Source organism: Citrus clementina, unplaced genomic scaffold, assembly GCF_000493195.1.
Source record: "Citrus clementina cultivar Clemenules unplaced genomic scaffold, Citrus_clementina_v1.0 scaffold_3, whole genome shotgun sequence".
Classification (NCBI taxonomy): domain Eukaryota; kingdom Viridiplantae; phylum Streptophyta; class Magnoliopsida; order Sapindales; family Rutaceae; genus Citrus; species Citrus x clementina.
In genome coordinates this window covers 46696534-46716008 of record NW_006262339.1, presented here as the reverse complement: position 1 = coordinate 46716008, position 19475 = coordinate 46696534, and the positions used below count along the sequence as shown (strand labels likewise).

Below are 19475 nucleotides of genomic sequence, written 5' to 3'. Positions count from 1 at the left end.
AGTGCAGAGAGCAATTTGCATGCATGGCAGCAGGAGATTGAGCTCGTGCCAATTCTCTTATTTTTACAACCCTCCCTGGCCTCTTTACATGATAGATGGTTAGTTGTTTTCATTATCTAAAGTGAATGAAATTTTAAATGTTCTCATATTTAGAGGGTGGGAAATTCAGTTGTTACCTCTTTGACAAATTTTAGATTATCTTGTAATTACTTCACTTGGTGGGATTATCACCGGTTTCCAATTGGAAGAATGTTTTTAGAGGATGTTTGAAATTTGCACAAATATTATTTTGCAACTTAACTTATGTTCTTATTCACCTTTTTCCTTACTAATAATATTTTTTTTCTCATTTAAAAAAAAAATGCTCTTATATTTGTTTTTGGTCTACTCATTTTGGCAACATCGCGTAGTCGCATATCACAACATTATGATCGAGTAGTCAACAGCGTCTATTTTTCTATTATAATTTTTTTAAAAATAAATCAGTACAACTCACGCTTTTTTTAATTCTTATTATTATAGCCGACCACGCTTTTTTTAATTCTTATTATTGAATTCGAACCCCCGGAGAAGGCTCGTGTACTGGGATTAATTGTGCAATATGCATGCATGCATGCATGGCCGTTAATTTGGGAGGAAGAAATGAGCAAACGAAAAAGAGCTCTATGGACCCCAAGTGCCATGCTGTCTTTATTACAAAACATGGCTTTAAGGGCCTCTATTGCCATAAAGATTGTGCATATTTCCACAAGCGCTCAAAGGATGGACAGGTTAAAGGTGCGACTAAAAAAGGGGCAATGGCAATGGATGGAATGGACCATTAAAATAATGATATGGTTCATATGGTTTTATCCATATTTTGTGAATAAATGAAGAAAAGGTCCTACATATTACCCATATACGTATATATATTCTATAGTTAAGAGTGTACACAGATCCAGGATAAGCATCAAAACCAAAAGGGGGTGCGAGTGTGAACCTATGTAGAAATTTCGTGATTCAGAAATTTTCCAAATTTGTAAGATCTGATCTTAAATTGTGGTTCATCAGCTTCTTCATGTAGTCAAATTTTATTTTATCAAAATAAATGCACCAAGCAAAAAGAATGGAACCCGAGAACCGACATGTATTTGAGTTTCCGGGGATGGGCATGTTAAGTACATGTATATCCAAATCGTATGTCTGCTCTTGAAATAGTTGAAAAGAGATTTGAATGAAGCATGGGTCGGTGTATAATTTATATTAGTATTTAAATTATTGGGGGTCAACTCTAGGCCGACGTGAATTTGTATAACTTATTAAAACTCCAATTTCAACCTATCAGGTTTGTCAATTTAATGGAACCCTGGCTGTGCCATGCCCCGCAGAATTGTTTATACAAAACAATTTTGGAGTATCCGGATTTTACGTGCTCGGTAAGTTGCAAGCAATTCTTCCAGATGTTTCAGCACAATTTGCACAATGGAGATCAGTGGGAGAACCATGATTTTGAAACTACGGAACCATAATGGAAAAAGTATAAACTATCAAAGTTATAAATTATTCTCGTGTGCGAGCGTCCTCATTTTTTTAATAAGGCCACACTTTTAAACTATACAGTTTAAGAGAATTACTTTTAATAAAATATAAAATTGTACGATTTAAGATTTATAAGAGTTGAAAACTAACTTTTTTAAACTCTCATAATTTAAAAACATGCCCGAATAAAAAATAATTAGGGCTTATGCTTTAGAGAATGACTCTCTAAATTATATAATAGAATTTTTACATTGAGGAGTCTAAAAGCAGAGGTTATAATGAATATACGCACCATAACAATTCGTTGGCTTCATTAAATATACTAAACTTAGTTGAATTTCGATTTAGTACTTCATATTTTTTTGAATTTTTTTAGCATGGGTAGTTCTGCCCCCTCACCCGACAACAAAAATAAACCTTTGTTTTCAACTTCGTAAATTATTGATGAAATACGAAGCAGGGAAATGAATATTCGCATCCATCTTAATCTAGTTCATCCTCATACCACACCAATCAAAAACCATTTTTTAAAATAAGTTATTAATTTTGGTTGGGCCGGCTTGATGAGTCTTAGGGTCGTGGGTCATAGTATACATAGTAACCCTGGCCTTTCGAACCTGTTCGGTTTTGTGATTGGATAGATGTTAAACATTTGATAAATACTTGTTGTTTAAAGTTAAATTAATTTCTCCGTTACTTGAATGATAAAAAGATTTATAAAATTTTTATAATCTCTGTCAAAATTATTATTTAAACACTCAAAATTCAGTGGTGAAGTTAACAACATTTTTCTAGGTATATATGAGTTAATTTTAACTTTTTTTGGTTTTGCCTATTGTATAACTAAGAAGGAAAGTAACTAATTAAATTTACCAGGTTCGTTTGAGGGAGCTTGTACCTCCAAACTACAAGTAGTTTTTTTTTTTTTTTTGAAAATCAGAGTTGCCCTTAAAGCATTATTCCATTAACTTAAATAATGGGAAATACAATTGTCTTTTCATAACATCAGGCATGTGCCAACAATTTAGCTACCAAAACAGCTTGGACTCTACCTTATTCAACAGGTAACAAGACTTATTCAAAGCAAAAAAAAAAAACAAATAAAATAAATTAATTGGAACAAAATATAGACCATGTAACAGTGGGTTGATCCCCCCCCCCCCCCCCCCATTCATTGCTTTTCTGTTGCACAAGATAACTTTATTAATAACAAATTAAAGATACCCCTCATGATGAGAGACATAATGAGTTTTGTCTCTTGAAATATTTGTTCTAAACATTATTTGAAATTATATAGGTAATATATTTACTCCTCAAATGATGAACTTGGACAAAAATTTGATGACATTCGAAGAGGCGGTGTAACTAATTAATATAAGATTCTTACATATGTTTCAGTAAAGAAAATTTTGTAATTAAATAAAAAAAATTGAGATCGCTAAGTCAAGCCACAGCCTGACCTAGCCCTCTCTGAGCCTCGCCATTCTCCACATTATCAACTTTTTTTCACAGTTACAATTATTTTTTGATAGGATTATTTATACTCAAAAAATTACTTTAAACACTCTAGTACTTTGTACATTCATATGTTAAATTTAAAAATATTAACTTTTACTTTATACGCTCTTTAAATTACCAAAAATAACCTAACTTAAGTCCATTAAATTAATTTAAACAAAATACCAATAAAAGTAAAACTATTAACCACAGAAAAAAAATAAAAATTTAGCATATACTTACATCAAATGGAATCAAGTAGTAAACAAATTCTTTAATATAATTTGACTAGTTTTTGTTTACTAATTAAAGTAAAAGAATTATAGGTTGAATAATAAGTGTACTATGCGAGTATTCAAATTAATCATGTTATATTGTTTCAGAATAATTCATGTTATATTGTTTCAGAATAATTATCTTTAATAGTAATTCACATGATGAATATTCTTAGAGTAATTTATTTCATTAAAATAAAAATATTCCAAGTAGTTTTAGAGTGTAAATAATCTCACATTTTATTTTTTTCAAGCTAGTGTTAAATGAAAATATCTCAACCCAATCAAAATAAAGAGTGAGGTCAACCAAAGGGATTAAGATTCTCTTCTGATCTGAGCACTCCTGATTTTTTACAGATCTTGTGCCAACTGTGTTTTTATTGTTAGTGGATGATTAAAATTTAACTATTTTTTTAATTTATTAACCACCAATCATATTAACAGAATTTACTCATACTAATATCATATTAGAAGAGGATCCATATTCCGACCAAAGATGCACAATAAATCACTTCTCCTTCTCTTTAAAATAATAATAAATAAAATATTCATCGTCTCTAAGAAAACCTTTGAAGTCATAAGCGTTATCTCGCGCCTTAAAAAGATGTAATAAAATAAAGTTTTTTTAATTTAATTGCATGGGTTATTATCTTTTAATTATTACAAAAATTTAAAAATTCTAAATAAGAATAAGAACTAAATTGAAAAAAAAAAAAAAAAGTGCACATGCTTACGTTCTACTCCCATTCCTTCATTTTGTTCTTTCTTTTTCTCTGTCATGTTTTCTTACTCTTCTTCTCCTTTTATTCGTTTTCTTTCATCTTCTTCTTCGTTTCCTTCTTCAACTTCTTTGTTATCATTCCTTCTTCTTCTTCTTCTTCTTCGCCTTCAATCCCAACTGTCTTGGATCGGTTGTCCAGCTGTCATCGGATTTGGGCGAGCGGCGAGTTCATAGGCGGCGAGGTCCTGCAGCTAGCTGTCTTCGATTGGGTGTGCAGGCTGCGGCTGCCAGTTGGGATTGAAACCATCGTCCTCATTGGCGTGCAACTGTCAATTGACTGTATTTAATCTTTGATGAATGAGTTGTGGCAATATTTTATCCTGTAATCTTAAGTATATAAATTTCTCTTGATTTTAAATGTAATATCATTTTTGGTTCTTTAATGGTAGGGCGACATCAGCATTAGACTGACAGCACCAATAAAAATATAGTAAAAACAAAAGATTTTGCAAAGATTCAACGATTCAATAGTTGCACACCTGTGCTAAAAAGCCTATAATGTTAACCATTCTTTTGTTGCAGGCAACATTCAATGTTTCAAAGCTCAATGGAAAGTGGTAGTCTTTGAGATCAAATCAGATTTTCTACAACCCTTAGCTCTGTACATTCTAAATCTCGGCATCGAAGCGAGATACCATACACTAGAGTGAAAAGAGAATAGGAAAAAGAAAATTCATCCAATGCCATGACCAACAATCATATAACAAACTCATTTCAAATTTAAACCCGGAAATGAAATCCATGTAGAAGCTAAACAATAACAAATATCTGCTACAGATTGATGGTATGTACATTATTTACAGAAATAAGAATGGTTAGGTCAGGTGCTGCACAGGCATCAGTTTACTGGGATCAAAACTTCAACAAATTGAACAGCCATGACATGGCAAGGATGTTCCGTGGTTTTGCAATCTCATCTGGCAACTTTATTAGGCCTTCCCTCAAAATCAAGACCAGAAACTCGCTCTTCTGCCAAACTGTGTCACACAATGAGACATAAGAATTACATTTGAGAGGAGGCACAGTGTCTTGGATTCCTATATGAAAAATGCTCCATCCTTGTTTCAGAATTGTTATGACATTAATCAATATTTTTCATGAATTAAGTAAGGTTTGATTTACCATTTCATCATTAAGGTGGTAGTTATGCAAGTACTTATCATTGAAGATTAGGTATTACATCAGTTGGGATACATAGCATTACTCTTCTAATATACTATAGGATGCATGAAAAAGATAATATTTTTCACTAGACATGCCAAAGATAATAAAATAAAAATAAAATTAAAACTACATACTTAACAGAGCCAGCGCCAGGTCCATCACTTTCACGGGCAGAGAAACTCTTGTAAAACTGAATAGAAATCAGACTCTCACTTGCAGTGACTGCTGGTGCAGGAGACCCATGCATACCCACACTGCCACTGTTTCTGAAGCAAAATCCTACAATCAAAGTTTCCACAATGAAAAGATGCATGAATGAATTAGTGCACGAGCACAGACACAGACAAAGACAGATATATGATAGGAAAATAGGAGACTGGAATAACCCGACAGACAGCAGAACTTATCATGGAAAGACAACCCCAACTTCATTTTCTACCACACTATGGAAGTTAGATTAGCCTGTAAAGTCCAGGAAGCATGGCAGAAACAATGAAGTTCCGTACCCTGGAAGGCATAATTGGACCAAAAGAGTATTATCCACAAATGAGAAAAATATAATGCATACTAAAATAAGCTAAATATTGTTTCCAGTTAGGCTGTTCAACAATCAAGTAGTCATAAAAATCAACTGATGCAACCTGAGAAAGTTATTAATGAGGTAACCAGTTGAAACAAGAAATTTGCATTCTGAAACAATAAAGGTTTGTAGCTGGAGAAATTACAAAATGGAATGGTACCACAGGAATGGATGTTCAGATCATTTATGAAAACTCACAAAGACTAGAAAATTGAAGGTAGAATGAAATTTTAGAATTCTGAAACAATGATAATTTAAAAAGTTAAATTACACTCTAAATTACAATTTACACGTCATAGCAGATTTTAGGCACACTAATGCAAATTAAAAAATGACAATGGCTTAGGGACCTATTTCTGAAGTTCTGCCTAAGAATCAAATATAGATTACAAGGAAACAGGACTCAGTCTTTCCAGACACGTGAATTATAAAAAAAGGATAACAATAGATTGGATGAAAACCGATCAGACTCATGCTATAGCACCTTGAAAGATAACAATGAGACAAAAGATAAGTGTGATGATCATGGCGGATAGACTACTGCATGAATTGGATCCCTTAGTATTTTTGATCTTCTTCAACGCTTTAATTCTTTCAATCCTGGCACGCTTTCTCATGGCAAGCTCAGCAATTTCCCTTACCAACTCATGGTCAGCAGCATCCAATGATGGACCTTTAGGAGGACGGGGTGGCTTGGGAGCTTTCCTAGAGTTGGGTTTTTTATACTTCCCTTCCACACTCTTCTTCTCCAACGGGGCAACACTTTCTTTGCAATCACCTTCCAAATTCTTTTCTAACAATGACTGCATATTCTCATTCACAGTTTCCCCAAATTTTGTTAAATTGCTGCAGAAGTTCGTGTCACAGTTACCGTTGACTGGACTATCAGTGCCAAAATGACCAGTCCAAACCCAATTGAATATTCTATTTGTTTGTCTATTTGCCGAAACCAGATCCCTGGTTCCATCCTCCTCACTGGTAGTCCCACCACTTTCAAGATCTACTTCAAACTCCTTGTCTCTTAAATCCAAATGATCCATTCAGAAAAGTCTGTATAATATCTCTCCCCCAACTTTAACTCTGATAGATATACAAACAATCTACTCCAAGATAATAAACAAGGGATTCAAGCTAAATGAAGATAACCTTTGCCTGTTTTGAATTGAACAAATTACGAAAACACGTGAACAAGATCAATATCCGAGGAACCTAAAAAGATTTTTGGCAGCATTATCCTTCATAATCGATACAAGTATTTCTGTCTCTATGTCAATTTTATCCCATGTCCTCGAAATTTCAACAGTCGAGGACCAAACACCCAAAACAGTTTGAACCTTTGTTCACACCGACCTCCAAACTTCAAGCAATGAACCAAATCCTGCACTTCGATAAATTGCAGCACAAAATAACACCAAATGAGAAATGCTGTATCTCTGTTCCTTTAACACACACACAACAGCAATTTTCCTATACAAAGAAATCACCAAATACGAAACAACCGGAAAACAAACAAACAAACAAACAAACAAAAAAAACCAGAAACAAAAAAATTAAAAAAAAAATGATATTAATTTAAAACATTCCTTGAACTTTCTTTTCCTAAGTTAACGGGTGACAAGATAGAAGTCAGAATCAATAATGCTGCTATGAAAAAAAAAAAAAAAAGCAGTATTTTAAAACAAGGAAATTGAACGTGCCTTTGGGTGAAGCAAAGAAGCCCGTAAAATCGATGGATAGCGACGACGGTGAGTGCGAGATCATATGTTTATGTTTGGCATCTGATTAAATGAAGATATTTATCCTCAAATTCAAGCTAGACACCTGAATTGATTGTTTTTCCAATAAATTATATATAGTAAATAAATAAAAATGGAAAACGAACGGTAATATTATAGATTTTTTTTTTTTTTCAGCGTCGCCGATGTTCGTTGGAACCTGGAAATATTATTTTAGATTTTAGCTGTTGAACGTGTCAGCTCTTCCTGGGACGGCTACCGGTACTAGCCGGTTGTTAGAGTTACGTGTCAAGGGCTCCATATGCTTTACTATCTGACAAGTTTTCAAATTTGGGTCAAATTTCTAAATTAAAAGCACGATAAATGATATTTATTTCTTTTCAGGAGGAACAAACAATAGCACAAAAATAATTATTTAAAAAGAAAAGAAAATAGAGTTTAGCCCAAAATGGCCAGCTGGCTTTTCTCCGTCTAGGCGGAGAGAGATGCCCGCCCCTTAATATAGTATTTTCCGATCACACAGTACCATACAAAAGCCCATTAAGTACCAAATTTATATTTAAATAATTAGTAGAGTTGCAGGCTTATTCGGTATTTAATTTAATATTATTATATTGATTTCTTACGTAAACAATATTACGTTATTCGGTATTTTTCTCATTTGTGGATAATACGTACATCTCATCCATTTCTTTTATCGTAAGTATATTTAATCTTCACAAAATTTTAATATATTCTTTGTACTGTTTTTATTTATAAGCTTATATCAATAAATTACTTTGACACTAAAAAATGATTAATTTACTCATAAATGAATTAAAAGATCATTTTATTCTATAAAATTTTTAAAAATAAAAAATTATAATTACAATAATACTCCTAAATTTAATAAAATAAGTAAATCTAGATCCAATATGATAATTTTTATAGTTACAATTTTATTTAAAAATTATCATGTTAATTTTTTTATAATTATAATTGCATTTAATTTGTATAGGGAAGTTTCTTAATATTAATTATAGGGAAGTTTGCAATAATTATAGGGAGTTTTTCTCTTCATGTTAATTTTGTAAGCTTTCCTATACTTAATTTAATTACAAAAAAAATATATAATTACAAAAAATTACAATTACAAGATGTTAATTTTCTATAATTATAATTTCATTTAAAAATGATCATCTTAGATTTTGAGACTTATTTATTTTATTAAATTTATGGGTATTTATGTAATTATAATTTTTTGTTTTTCAAAATTTTATAGAACGAAATAATCTTTTAATTCATTTAGGGGTAAAATAATTATTTTTAGTATCAAATTGGTCTATTGATATAAGTTAAAAAACAAAAGTGGTGTAAAAGATATCTTAAAATTTTATAGTGGTTAAATATACATGTGACAAAATAAAAGTTGTGCGTATGTAATTTATCTTTTTTTAATATATTAAAATAGAGGTCAAAACCAAGTAAAAACAGAACCTTTCAACAACTTATATTGTGTTAAAGGGTCTATGACCCAATCAATTGTGTAAAGTCTGCCGTAGCAATGAAACTGGAGAAAATATACACAAGTACACAAAAAAAGATAGTCCTTTCTATTATATTAGTATTCGCTTGTTCAAGTAACGGATTCTAGTCAAACTAAAAGGATCTTCTGATCAATGCAGAGATCACTTTGATTCCATTAGTAACAAGGATTTGGAATATCACACATTGATCAATCAAACAAAGAGAGATTGCTTTACAGTTTCCTAGGATTGAATAAGGTAAAGATTTATACTATCACACCTTAACTATTTGAAAATACGTAATTTGGAGTGAATTGCGGTACCGGTGCTTGTTGTTCTTGAAAATGTTAGGATTAGCAGACTTTGGAATTTGGAATCAGTTGAAAATGGATACTCAAATCGGTGAGGGTAAAGAGATAAAAAGTTTATTAAGACTTCGGACAGCATGTAGCTGCCAAAGAATTGAGAGCATAAATAGAACAAAGAGAATCCAAGGCAACGACGGGGGTTCAAATGTAGGAGTACATGTATTACATTTTGCAAGCTAGTAACCGCATTTTTATTTTCTTATTATATACATACATTATGGTATACATAATAAATTATTGAAGTAATTATAATAATAATACGCCCTATCTAACTATACCTGAAAGCTCACTAGATTGCAACAGAAACAAACTGATGGAATTGTTAATAGAAAGAAATTATGAGAACATAATTAAAGTACCATATGGCCATAACAAGTTCTTACTTGTTACAATTCAAGCACTTGAGACAATTTGGATACCACAAAAACAAGTAGAGCCCCCCAAGAATCTTATGGCAGAACAAGTTTATTAGAAATGTAATAAGATGATAACTTAATAAGCTCCCTTTGTAGCTTCGTACCGCAAATCTTGAATTCAAACAATTTGCGTTGTATCCATGCATAGAAGGTGACTAGAAATGACAACAAATTATAAAGGCACAATTTGCTACTGTTTACTTGTTACAAAATTTCTGGACAGTAAATATATATAGCAATGGGACAGTGATAAGTTCATTGTGTCTCTTCGAGAAGCAGCTTTGTGCCAATTGCACAAGAAACATACGCATCAATACATGCAAATTTAATAAGCTCTGTATCAAGAAACCCAGATTCCAAATTATTCATGCAAACCTTCTTTGGTTTCCACGGACGCAGCCGCAGCAACTGATAAGCAAGGACCTTTAAGCCGGGTTTTCCAAGGCAACTAATCGGAAAATGCAATTTTGCTAGAGTGCGAACGTCGATCTTCTTCTTAATGCAGAGTCCATACTCGTTTTTAAGCTTCGACATAATCTCTTCAACCTCAATTCCCACAAAAACGACGTTAGGATCGCTCAGAAAGTTCTTAATAGACAAGGGAATGCAGTCCATATAAAGTAGTTGTAGAATGAGACACTTGGTATCAACGCAGAGTTGCAAGGTGGCAATTTTGCCGCTGAGTGATGGTATAGGATGCGGCTTCCACTTACAATTCAATCCTACAATGAGTATTTGTGCGCTGTGCAATGATCGAATTTTGAGCAACCAATTTTCTACTACAGAAGTTGTGGATGTGACTGTTGTTTCTATGATTTTGCCACAGAAAGAAATCGACTGTGCGTAGGCCATTTTCGAAACTTGTTTTTAGGGATCCCTGTTTTGACTCATCAATCATTTATATTTTGAAGAATTCGAGGGCCGAAAGGTTACATTTATTAATCTAAGAAAACTGAAAAGCTTTTGGTTCAATTAACAATTCTAAAACAATCATGTATGAAGACGAAACATTTCCATTGGGGATTTCAACAGCATGGAATATTTGTATAATGTTTTTACCATTATTTTGTAACCATGTTTCCAATGGTCTTTCGTTGACAAAGCTTCAGTTAATACAAACCGAATTATTCCCTAATGCTCCACAGTTGGCGCATGGAATAAGGAAACAGACGGAATGAGCTCACAAATTTTTCAAGAAGGAAAAAGAACTTCTACTTGAACCAGATGAAATCGTTGAGTACAAGCAAATTATCATCTCTATTGGGAGTTGATAATTTCTTAATGCTACTAACCCTAGCCAAAGCAGTATCTAAAATCCTTACAACAAAAGTTCTGAACAATTCTGAACCACCAAAGTCGGTGGGAACAAACCGCTACAGCATAGTCAATGTGTCACTGTTCCCTTCTCAACAATATACTTCAGTTACTTGCGTAGATATGAGGCTCCCTGTGCATTACTCCTACCCGAACCACGATTGAAGATAAGATGATGGGCAGTCAAGAATGAGTGGCGAATACGACACATAGATGGCATTGACTAAAATTTTCTTCTACTCGATTGAAGGATGATACAACTCACCACCTCAACTCCTGTATGCCAATTTAGTATCGATTGTAAGCCTTCCCAAATTCCTCACGTCTCTGACGCTGAAACCCACCGTGGGTGTCATGAGCCCTCGAAGGATAAGTTTCCATGGGGTTTGGGTACCTGCCTCTTGAATCCATAGGATAACTAGTTCCAGCATATTCAGAATTTGTTGAAGAACCATCGTAGCTGGAATAGTTATGCTGTTTGTAACCACCAAAACCTGAGGCAGACATTTGCTCTCGAGCTTGATGCTGATGCCTTTGGCCATCAAGTTGAAGAAACTCCTCCCACTGTTTTGCATGCATGGCCCTTACCTGAGTCAGTTTCTTCATGTAACTCTCTCTCATCTCCCTGATAGTCTGAAACCCAAAACAGCAAAAGTAAGATATTTGAATTCCTAAACAGCATAGTAAACAGCCAGAGGGATTATGGTTTTTATTTCATAAATGCAGAAGACCAAATAACCTTCAGTTCTTAGTAATAAAGAATGTTTCTTTGGATGAGAAATACAATATTTAATTACAATCATTCATTCTCGATAAATCAGATTGTTGGCTACGTCTAACTTGGATTCAACTCTGAAAGATATAAGAAAAATGTACAAATAAACAATCAAGTGGAATGGGAGTGTGGACAGAGTTGGATGACCAACATCAACTAATACTTGTAGGTTAGAAAACAAAAATATTCAAGATGTAACTCACTACCTACTGAGAGTCCATTCTTTGAATGGTACCTAAATGGGCTATAACTTAACCCGAAGAGAAAAATTAAATAAAATAAACACATATAACTAGAAATTTGCTTGGCTTTGTCAAATGGAATCCTTTAACCATGAATGAATTTTAGCGCAAAATTATCCAACAACTCCAGAATACATATAATAATAATAAAAAAAAAAGTGCAAAATTGTTCAAGACAGTAACCAGAAGAAGCATGCACTGCAACAAAAACACATACCTCACGATGCTTGTAGTTCTCTTCATCTTCTTCCTTATCACGAATCCTTCCAAGTTCCATAGCTTCCCTCGTATAATCCAATTCTAACTCATCCAATGTCTTAGGAAATGCAGGGTATTCAAACTGATGGCCTGATTGCATATCTGATCCCCGTCTCTCAATATCCCATCCATCATTTCTGTAACCACCCATGCTCTGATTATGACCATCATACGAATTATGCAAATTGCTAGCATAAGGGGGACGGCCAGGAGATTTAGAATGGCTTGAACGACCTCTAGCTCCATCACTACCATAAGCTTCATGAAATGAAGAGTACGTTAAGCACTTGATTCGAGATGCTAACATAGTTGGTATCTTTAACTAGACATACTATCTTATATTCACATAGTGAACCATCCGTAGCAATCCAGATATGCTTTCAGTAAATAATTTCGTTTTGGGGACATTCCGATCAATTCAGACCCACTCACGTAAGTAACTTCAGATTCGTACACATAATGCTTGAACATAAGAACTTACCTCTTGCTGCAAACAAATGATAAGCAACAAGCAGAATCATTAAGAATTTACATTAGGTAAACAATATTTAGAAGTCACATAAATCACGCTAGGGACCTAACAAGCTACGAGCATGGAATTACCGGCTTTCTATGGATGCCGTAAAGATATCCTATGCTGTCCCTACCTTGTGGAGAACCCCTTGAAAATTTCTGGACATCTTCACGGACACGGTCTTCCACTACCTTATCCTGCCTACAAATACGCTGGTGAAAATGTGATGCATTATGTGAAACCGGATGAGACCTTTGGGATTCAGAGCGTCGTAACTGTGTACCAACAGGACTTTGCTCTGGCGACCTAGATTTACTCTTGTGAGAACTAGATGTACCCCTCTGATCACCCTCCTCCTTAATAATTTTGTGCACTGCATCCACACCTTTTGACAGAATTAACCTATCCTTTCCACTGACTATAATAAATTTCTCATCCATTTTGATTTTGCAACTGATATCCTTTTCAATTCTCTGTATCACTTTCTCTGTAAAAAGTGCTCTCACATGCTTATCTCGTGCAGCTACCCTTTCAAAAAAATCTTGAGACTTGCGATTTGCTCCGAGAGTCGAGGGGCACCCCTATATAAGTACCAGGTAGCAAGGAATGCATAATCCCATTAAAAATAAATAAATAAATAAATAAAATAATATCTTAGAAAAATATCGTGGTTAAAAGAATGAAAACCTCTTCCCTCTGACCCCTCACCAACCTCCTTGAGACTGCAAATGTTGGTTTGCACATGTGTGCCACTGTCGTTATTTGATATATGGGGTTTGATATTGAGATTGTGATGCAGTGGAGAGGAGAGGGGCCGTATGGAAGGATCTTATCAATGTCCACAAATGATTATTAGATTAAAATCAAATAAGTCTTAAATCAGATTAGTACAGAAAGAAACTAATACACGCAGGACCTCAATGGCATCCTTATATCAAAACAGGCTCATTAAAATGAAGTAATTAAACAGCTGGTCAGGCACCAATCTCAAATTCTAAACTCAGGTCAATAGGCCTGTAGACCTAGTATTGTGCAAATCGTAAGAGCCTAGAAATTACGGTAGCGTATCATGCAGCAAAACGATAACCATTGACTAGTTACTGAATCAATTACTCATACATGAATGTATCTACGCTCATAGCTTCGTGTGAAGGCAATTCATAACATTTTCTAACATATAACACTATATTTGCAGGAAAAAAAAGGAACAATACCTGAGTAAAGTGACCTGATTCTCCACATATTTTGCAAATCATTTCTTCTTCTTTCCTCTTCTTCCAATTCCTTTCAGTAGCTTTTGATTTTGCCTCCCAAACCTTAGCTTCTCTGCTAGTGAAATCGGTCGGGACAGCATTGGGGTCGCGCGGTTCCTCTTCCTCGTCAGAACCTGCTAATGAACGCTTGTTTGCTTTTGCCTTTTCTTGCGACGTGGCAACCATGCTTCCTGGTGGGCCCGTGTATTCCTTGTAGAGTTCGCTAAAATCATCATCGTCATCTGGATCTGGTCTTTTTGCCATGTGAAAGAAAGTTAACTATAAATTAGACCTGCAGTACCAACATAAATCACTACAATGAGTGAAATTGAAGAAGGAAACAAAAGTACAAACAAAGTTCAACCAAAAGGCATATGAAATCATGGTTAAAATTTTGTGTAAATCCTTAAAACATCGAGCTAAACTTGCTCCTAGAAACGGTTTTAAATGCAGACCTCCGCAGAAAATTTGTCCTTAGTCAATAATTTTTTTTAAAAATTAAATAAATAAATAAATGCAAATTGACGAACTCTTGACTTGCAGGTTGACGAGTAAAAAACATATCCGGTTAATCTAAGTTTGTCTGCGTAACTGCAAAAGAAAACTGACAGTAAAAGCGAAGAACTTTGGGGCGAAATATCATAATTATGCCATCAAACTCAAAAGTGAGACTAATTTCAAAAAATGAAGTCGTTAGCTTACATGTTCGACAATGACTAAATTTAAATCCAACCAACAGCAAATAAAAATTCAAATCAGAGTAAGTAGGGATTCGTAAACAAACGGAGAAGAAGTAAAAAAAGAATTTCATACCTGAAGATGGCCGAACAGGCAGCGGGGAGCAGAGGAGACTGAACAGAAACTAGGGCTGGTGGATTCTCGGTAGTCGGTTGGTTGGTTTAGTTTTATTATTTCTTTCTGTTATTTATTTTAGTGCCTTCTTTCTCCAAGAATTTTCATTTTTTTCCCTATATTTTTCCAAATTCTCATTTTTATCGCTGCATTCTGCCAAAGCAACTACTCCAGTCCGTTTCGACTTTCGTGCACCGGTGAGCACGTGCCTTTTCTAGGAACTCGTCCCGAACTCCCGTATTTTAGTTTTTAGTTTTTTTTTTTTGAGAAGAACTCCCGTATTTTAGTTAGAGCAGCTGAGCAGGTCCCGCAGGGAAATAGAGTATCCAAGGACTCGTATCTTGGAGAAGTAAAATTTCGTCAAATTATATAATCAATTTATATGTCATTAGAACTTTATATTGTAGAGCTTTAATAATTTTAAAATATATTATGTGCAAAATAATTAGATTAATTTAATATTTGATTGACAAAAATTTAATAGAAATTCCATGGATCAGAATCAAAACCAAGACATCTTTATACTTCAGGAATTGTTGGGGATTGCGCGTAAATTATTTTTCTATTATTTTATGGTGGGGGTTTTTTAATTTAATTTTTGTTTAAAATTTTAATATAAATTTTGAGTTATTGTTTTCATGTATTCATATTGAAACTCAAAAGTAACATTTCATAATGTTATTCATTCATCATTGGATTTCTTGACTAAACATTAGTGTTAACAATTTTAGTCAAAATTTTAAATTAAAATACCGTAACACAATTTTATTAACATTAATATTTAATATATGTACTTGATTTAACAATAATATTAGGATTCGAAGATTCCAAATAATTGAGTCTTAATTTGAATCCCCAACTATTATTATTTGTTATTTATTTATTAGATAATGAATTTCACAACTAATGAAATTAAAATTATATAATCTAATAAATGAATATTATAACAATTAAAACTTAGTTGAAACTCAATTATTGAGGTTGATTAACACTAAAAAGTGTACGTGTAATAAGGATAAATTATTAATTTTTCACTTAAAGTGTTGATTAATGCGTGCTTAACTTATAGATTATATGAATGCTCCCAAATAAATTTTTGTGTTAAATTAATTAGCAATATGTTAATTTTTATCTTATAAATATTTTTCAGGAATGAATTGGAATTGAAAGCGGGAACAAAGAATGACTGCTGGAGCAATTTGAAAGCATTATTGAGAAGATGTAAATAAATAAATAAAATGAAAAATGAATAAAAAATAAAAAATAAAAACAAAAGAACAAAAACCAAACAATTTATTTTCTCATGATGGCCACTTGACCATCACACATTTAAAAAAGATGATAATATAAATACTAATAATAAAATAATAAATAAATTAAGTTAAAGCATTTGTTGCCTATAAAAAGGAGGCAAATGAGTTGAAGAAGAGACGAGAAGCTAGGGAGCTGAGTTATGAGAGAGAGTGTTAGCCAAGGGTGTAGTTGAAGAATTTCTTTCTTTATTTGTTTCTTTTATTTTCTTGTTTTCGTCTATATCATTTTTCTTTATAACATATTTCAAAAGTTTATCAATTAAAGGAAGTGTTGTGTTTTCTCTTAATATAAGTGACTAATTTTACTAAGCTGAGGTAAAAATTGAAGCTCAATGTTTCAAATTATTAAATTTATTATTTTATCAAATGAGTTTTAAAGTTTATTTTATTCTTTTCTAGTTATTTTTATGTCATAATAATTTTTTGATCTGTATAGTATTTTGACATAATGTCGACACATTAATATAGTGTGGCACATCATTAGGTACTTATTTCTATATTTATTTATACACATAGAATTAAATAATATAATAATTAACTGGTAAAAGTGAGACAAAATATAAACGAGAGAATATTAAAATTATAGTTTAAATACTGAGAGTGGATCTCATAACCTTAGCCAAATTTTAAATTGATTTCAAATAATTTCTTTTCCCCACAATTAATTTTCTTTGTTTAATAAATTGACAATTAGATTTAAAATTTCCTGTGGTTCGATCCCGGACTCATCAAGTTATATTATAACTAAACACTCTTATATTTTGGAGTGATACACTTTCGAGTCTGTGTCAAAGATCCTTAAAATTATTTTTATTTAAATATAAGCTATTGAATAATATTTTTTCTTGCAATCTGTACTGAGGCTATTAAATGGAAAGGAGACTTTTTGGATAATTCAACAACAAATGGGATTCCTGTTGATTTTGAAATTCGTCATATATTCTGGATTATGGAATTGTATACCCATACATACACTAGCTAAGTTTTCTTTGCAGCTATGCGAATTTGTGATTTGGTTGAATAATTTTTATTTTTTTTCGTGTGGTTATTCATGATCGAATTTTAGTGAGGTAGAGACTAAAAATTAATTTAACTTTACATATACTTAAAAATATAATTAATTAATTACATTAATTTTCATCCATCATTAATCTATAGAGTTTGTCTAGTTAAATTTATGATAACTTATAACTAAATGATAAAAAAAAGGTCTATGATGCTGTGATTTTATCCTAATTAAGAATGAATTATATAAATAAAACAAAAGATATTACAAAACTTGTAAATAGATAATAAAACAATTAAATAACATAGGAATGATAAATTAGTTTATTATTGGTAAACAAAACAAAATCTTACAAATGTAAAAACTTTTAAACCAATATTAAGTGTAATACAAAACATAAATTATGTGTATAAAACATAAGAATTGTAAATTAAATGTAAAATAAGTAAATGAATATAAGGAGTGGTAAATTGTATTATTGATAAACGAAACAAAAAATTTACAAATGCAATATAAAACTTGTACATCAACATTAAATAAAATAAAGCATAAATTATGTAAAAGAAATATAAGACTTGTAAATAAAAGGTAAAATAAGTTAATTAACGAATGTGTGGCAAATTGGTATATTATTAGTAAATAAAATAAAACTTATAGATGTAACATAAAACTCGTAAATCAACATTAAATGTAAAATAAAACATGAATTATGTAGATGGATGGCAAAATAAGTAAATTAATACAAGAGTAATTGAAAAAAAATTACAAATGTAAAATCAAAATTCATTATAATAAATACCTTATAAATTTATTGTTTTTATTTATAAACTGAATAATGATAGTTTTGGGTTTGTCTAGCACATGTGAAGTTATGTGTGAAATTTTATTGAAAATAAAACTTATTCTAAATTATTATTTTCATGTTTTTAAAACTATTTGTAAGATAAGGTGATTTTATATCATTCTAAACCTCCTAAAAAACAACCCCAAATAATCTTTAACTATAATTAAGAAATAAAGTTTAAAACTACATGAAGTGTGTATAAGTTGAAAATTAAATCCAATTTATTGATATATCATATATATCTAGTAATAGAAGAATATCTTTTTATTTTGTTTTGACCTAATTGACATCAAGAAAAAAAAATTGCTTAATTAATGCATAGTAAGCAAATACTGTGATAGAACTTGAAAAAAAAATATAAATGTTTTTGAACAAATATAAATTTATGGTAAAAAAAATTCAATAAAACTTATTCCAATTGTTTCAAATACAAATTTCTTTTGTTTTCAATTCATCAATAAGATTTTTTGTTTAATTAAATAAAATATATAAACTATTTTTGTCTAATTAAAGTTTAATGTTATTTTTGAAAGCGTTTGTTTTGTTTGTAATTTTAAAATACTAATTTACCACTCTTATATTAATTTTTTTTTTTACCTTCTATTTATAGGTCTTATGTATAATTTATAAAGTTTATATTTATCACGATATTAATACCATAATTTTAATATTGCGCTAAACATAAATTTTGAAATGAGATAAAAATAAATAAAAAAATAATGAAGTAAAGTGGTGCGGTGAAGTTGGCAATTTTGCACGGCTATTAGTTACATGAAATAAAAACTTTGAGAATTGAAAGAGAGACTCTAATATTTGTATATCCCAAATAATAATGTTAGGCATTAGATTAACTTTAGAATTAAATTTTTTATCCCACATTTAGCAACTTTACTTGGATTGGATTAGGGAGGACTAAATTAATTTAGTCGTCAAATCATGAGATCAACAATCTCAATTTATAAGTGGGTTTAGATGAGATTAGAATAGGAAGAACAAAAATTATTCATTTGCAATATCTCATATATAACACCACCTTTTATTTATCACTTAAAAAAATTAACTGTTTAGTAATTTCTTACAATAATTGATTTTACTAAATTTAATAATCACTAATGTAATATTAAAAATAATCATAAAATTAATAATACCAATAATTGATTTTTTTATATATATTATTTACTAATTTTTTGATAAAATAAAATACATCTAAAGTAATTGATAAAATAATTAAATAATTAAATAGTCTTATTGATTTATATTTATT

The 19475-nt window shown here is 31.5% G+C and overlaps 3 protein-coding genes across 8 annotated transcripts; all 3 read right to left on the bottom strand.

Moving 5' to 3' along the window:
* Positions 1-4770: 4770 nt before the first annotated feature.
* LOC18050131 lies at positions 4771-7192 on the bottom strand. Its single transcript, XM_024189683.1, has 3 exons — positions 6300-7192; positions 5370-5514; positions 4771-5048 (listed from the first exon to the last, which is right to left on the bottom strand). The coding sequence occupies exons 1-3, from the start codon at positions 6853-6855 to the stop codon at positions 4985-4987; spliced, it is 765 nt and encodes a 254-aa protein (XP_024045451.1). The 5' UTR covers positions 6856-7192; the 3' UTR covers positions 4771-4984.
* A 2903-nt stretch (positions 7193-10095) lies between these two features.
* Positions 10096-10692, bottom strand: LOC18050130 (Werner Syndrome-like exonuclease). The gene has a single exon (XM_006444479.1). It carries the CDS (start codon positions 10690-10692, stop codon positions 10096-10098), a length of 597 nt encoding a protein of 198 aa, XP_006444542.1.
* A 171-nt stretch (positions 10693-10863) lies between these two features.
* LOC18050129 lies at positions 10864-15261 on the bottom strand. 6 transcript variants are annotated; one of them, XM_024188785.1, is made up of 7 exons: positions 15010-15226; positions 14158-14488; positions 13631-13771; positions 13077-13524; positions 12911-12916; positions 12389-12687; positions 10864-11787 (listed from the first exon to the last, which is right to left on the bottom strand). In XM_024188785.1, the coding sequence occupies exons 2-7, from the start codon at positions 14458-14460 to the stop codon at positions 11443-11445; spliced, it is 1542 nt and encodes a 513-aa protein (XP_024044553.1). In that variant the 5' UTR covers positions 14461-14488; positions 15010-15226; the 3' UTR covers positions 10864-11442. The 6 variants fall into 6 exon arrangements, with proteins under 6 accessions (XP_024044553.1, XP_024044554.1, XP_024044555.1 ...); XM_024188786.1 differs by lacking the exon at positions 12911-12916 and having other exon boundaries at positions 15010-15222; XM_024188787.1 differs by lacking the exon at positions 13631-13771 and having other exon boundaries at positions 15010-15147.
* Positions 15262-19475: the final 4214 nt, after the last annotated feature.

What these genes read in the sequence shown, in the direction of transcription:
- LOC18050129 (XM_024188785.1), bottom strand. Translation starts at nt 14,460, where the DNA reads ATGGCAAAAAGACCAGATCCAGATGACGATGATGATTTTAGCGAACTC. An exon ending in AATCAGGTCACTTTACTCAG is followed by an intron (nt 13,772 to 14,157) that starts GTATTGTTCCTT and finishes GACATTGATAAG; the next exon opens with ATCCTTCCATACGGCCCCTC. An exon ending in TGAGGGGTCAGAGGGAAGAG is followed by an intron (nt 13,525 to 13,630) that starts GTTTTCATTCTT and finishes GTACTTATATAG; the next exon opens with GGGTGCCCCTCGACTCTCGG.
- LOC18050130 (XM_006444479.1), bottom strand. Translation starts at nt 10,692, where the DNA reads ATGGCCTACGCACAGTCGATTTCTTTCTGTGGCAAAATCATAGAAACA.
- LOC18050131 (XM_024189683.1), bottom strand. Translation starts at nt 6,855, where the DNA reads ATGGATCATTTGGATTTAAGAGACAAGGAGTTTGAAGTAGATCTTGAA. An exon ending in TCTCATTGTTATCTTTCAAG is followed by an intron (nt 5,515 to 6,299) that starts GTGCTATAGCAT and finishes CTTTGATTGTAG; the next exon opens with GATTTTGCTTCAGAAACAGT. An exon ending in CCTGGCGCTGGCTCTGTTAA is followed by an intron (nt 5,049 to 5,369) that starts GTATGTAGTTTT and finishes TGTGTGACACAG; the next exon opens with TTTGGCAGAAGAGCGAGTTT.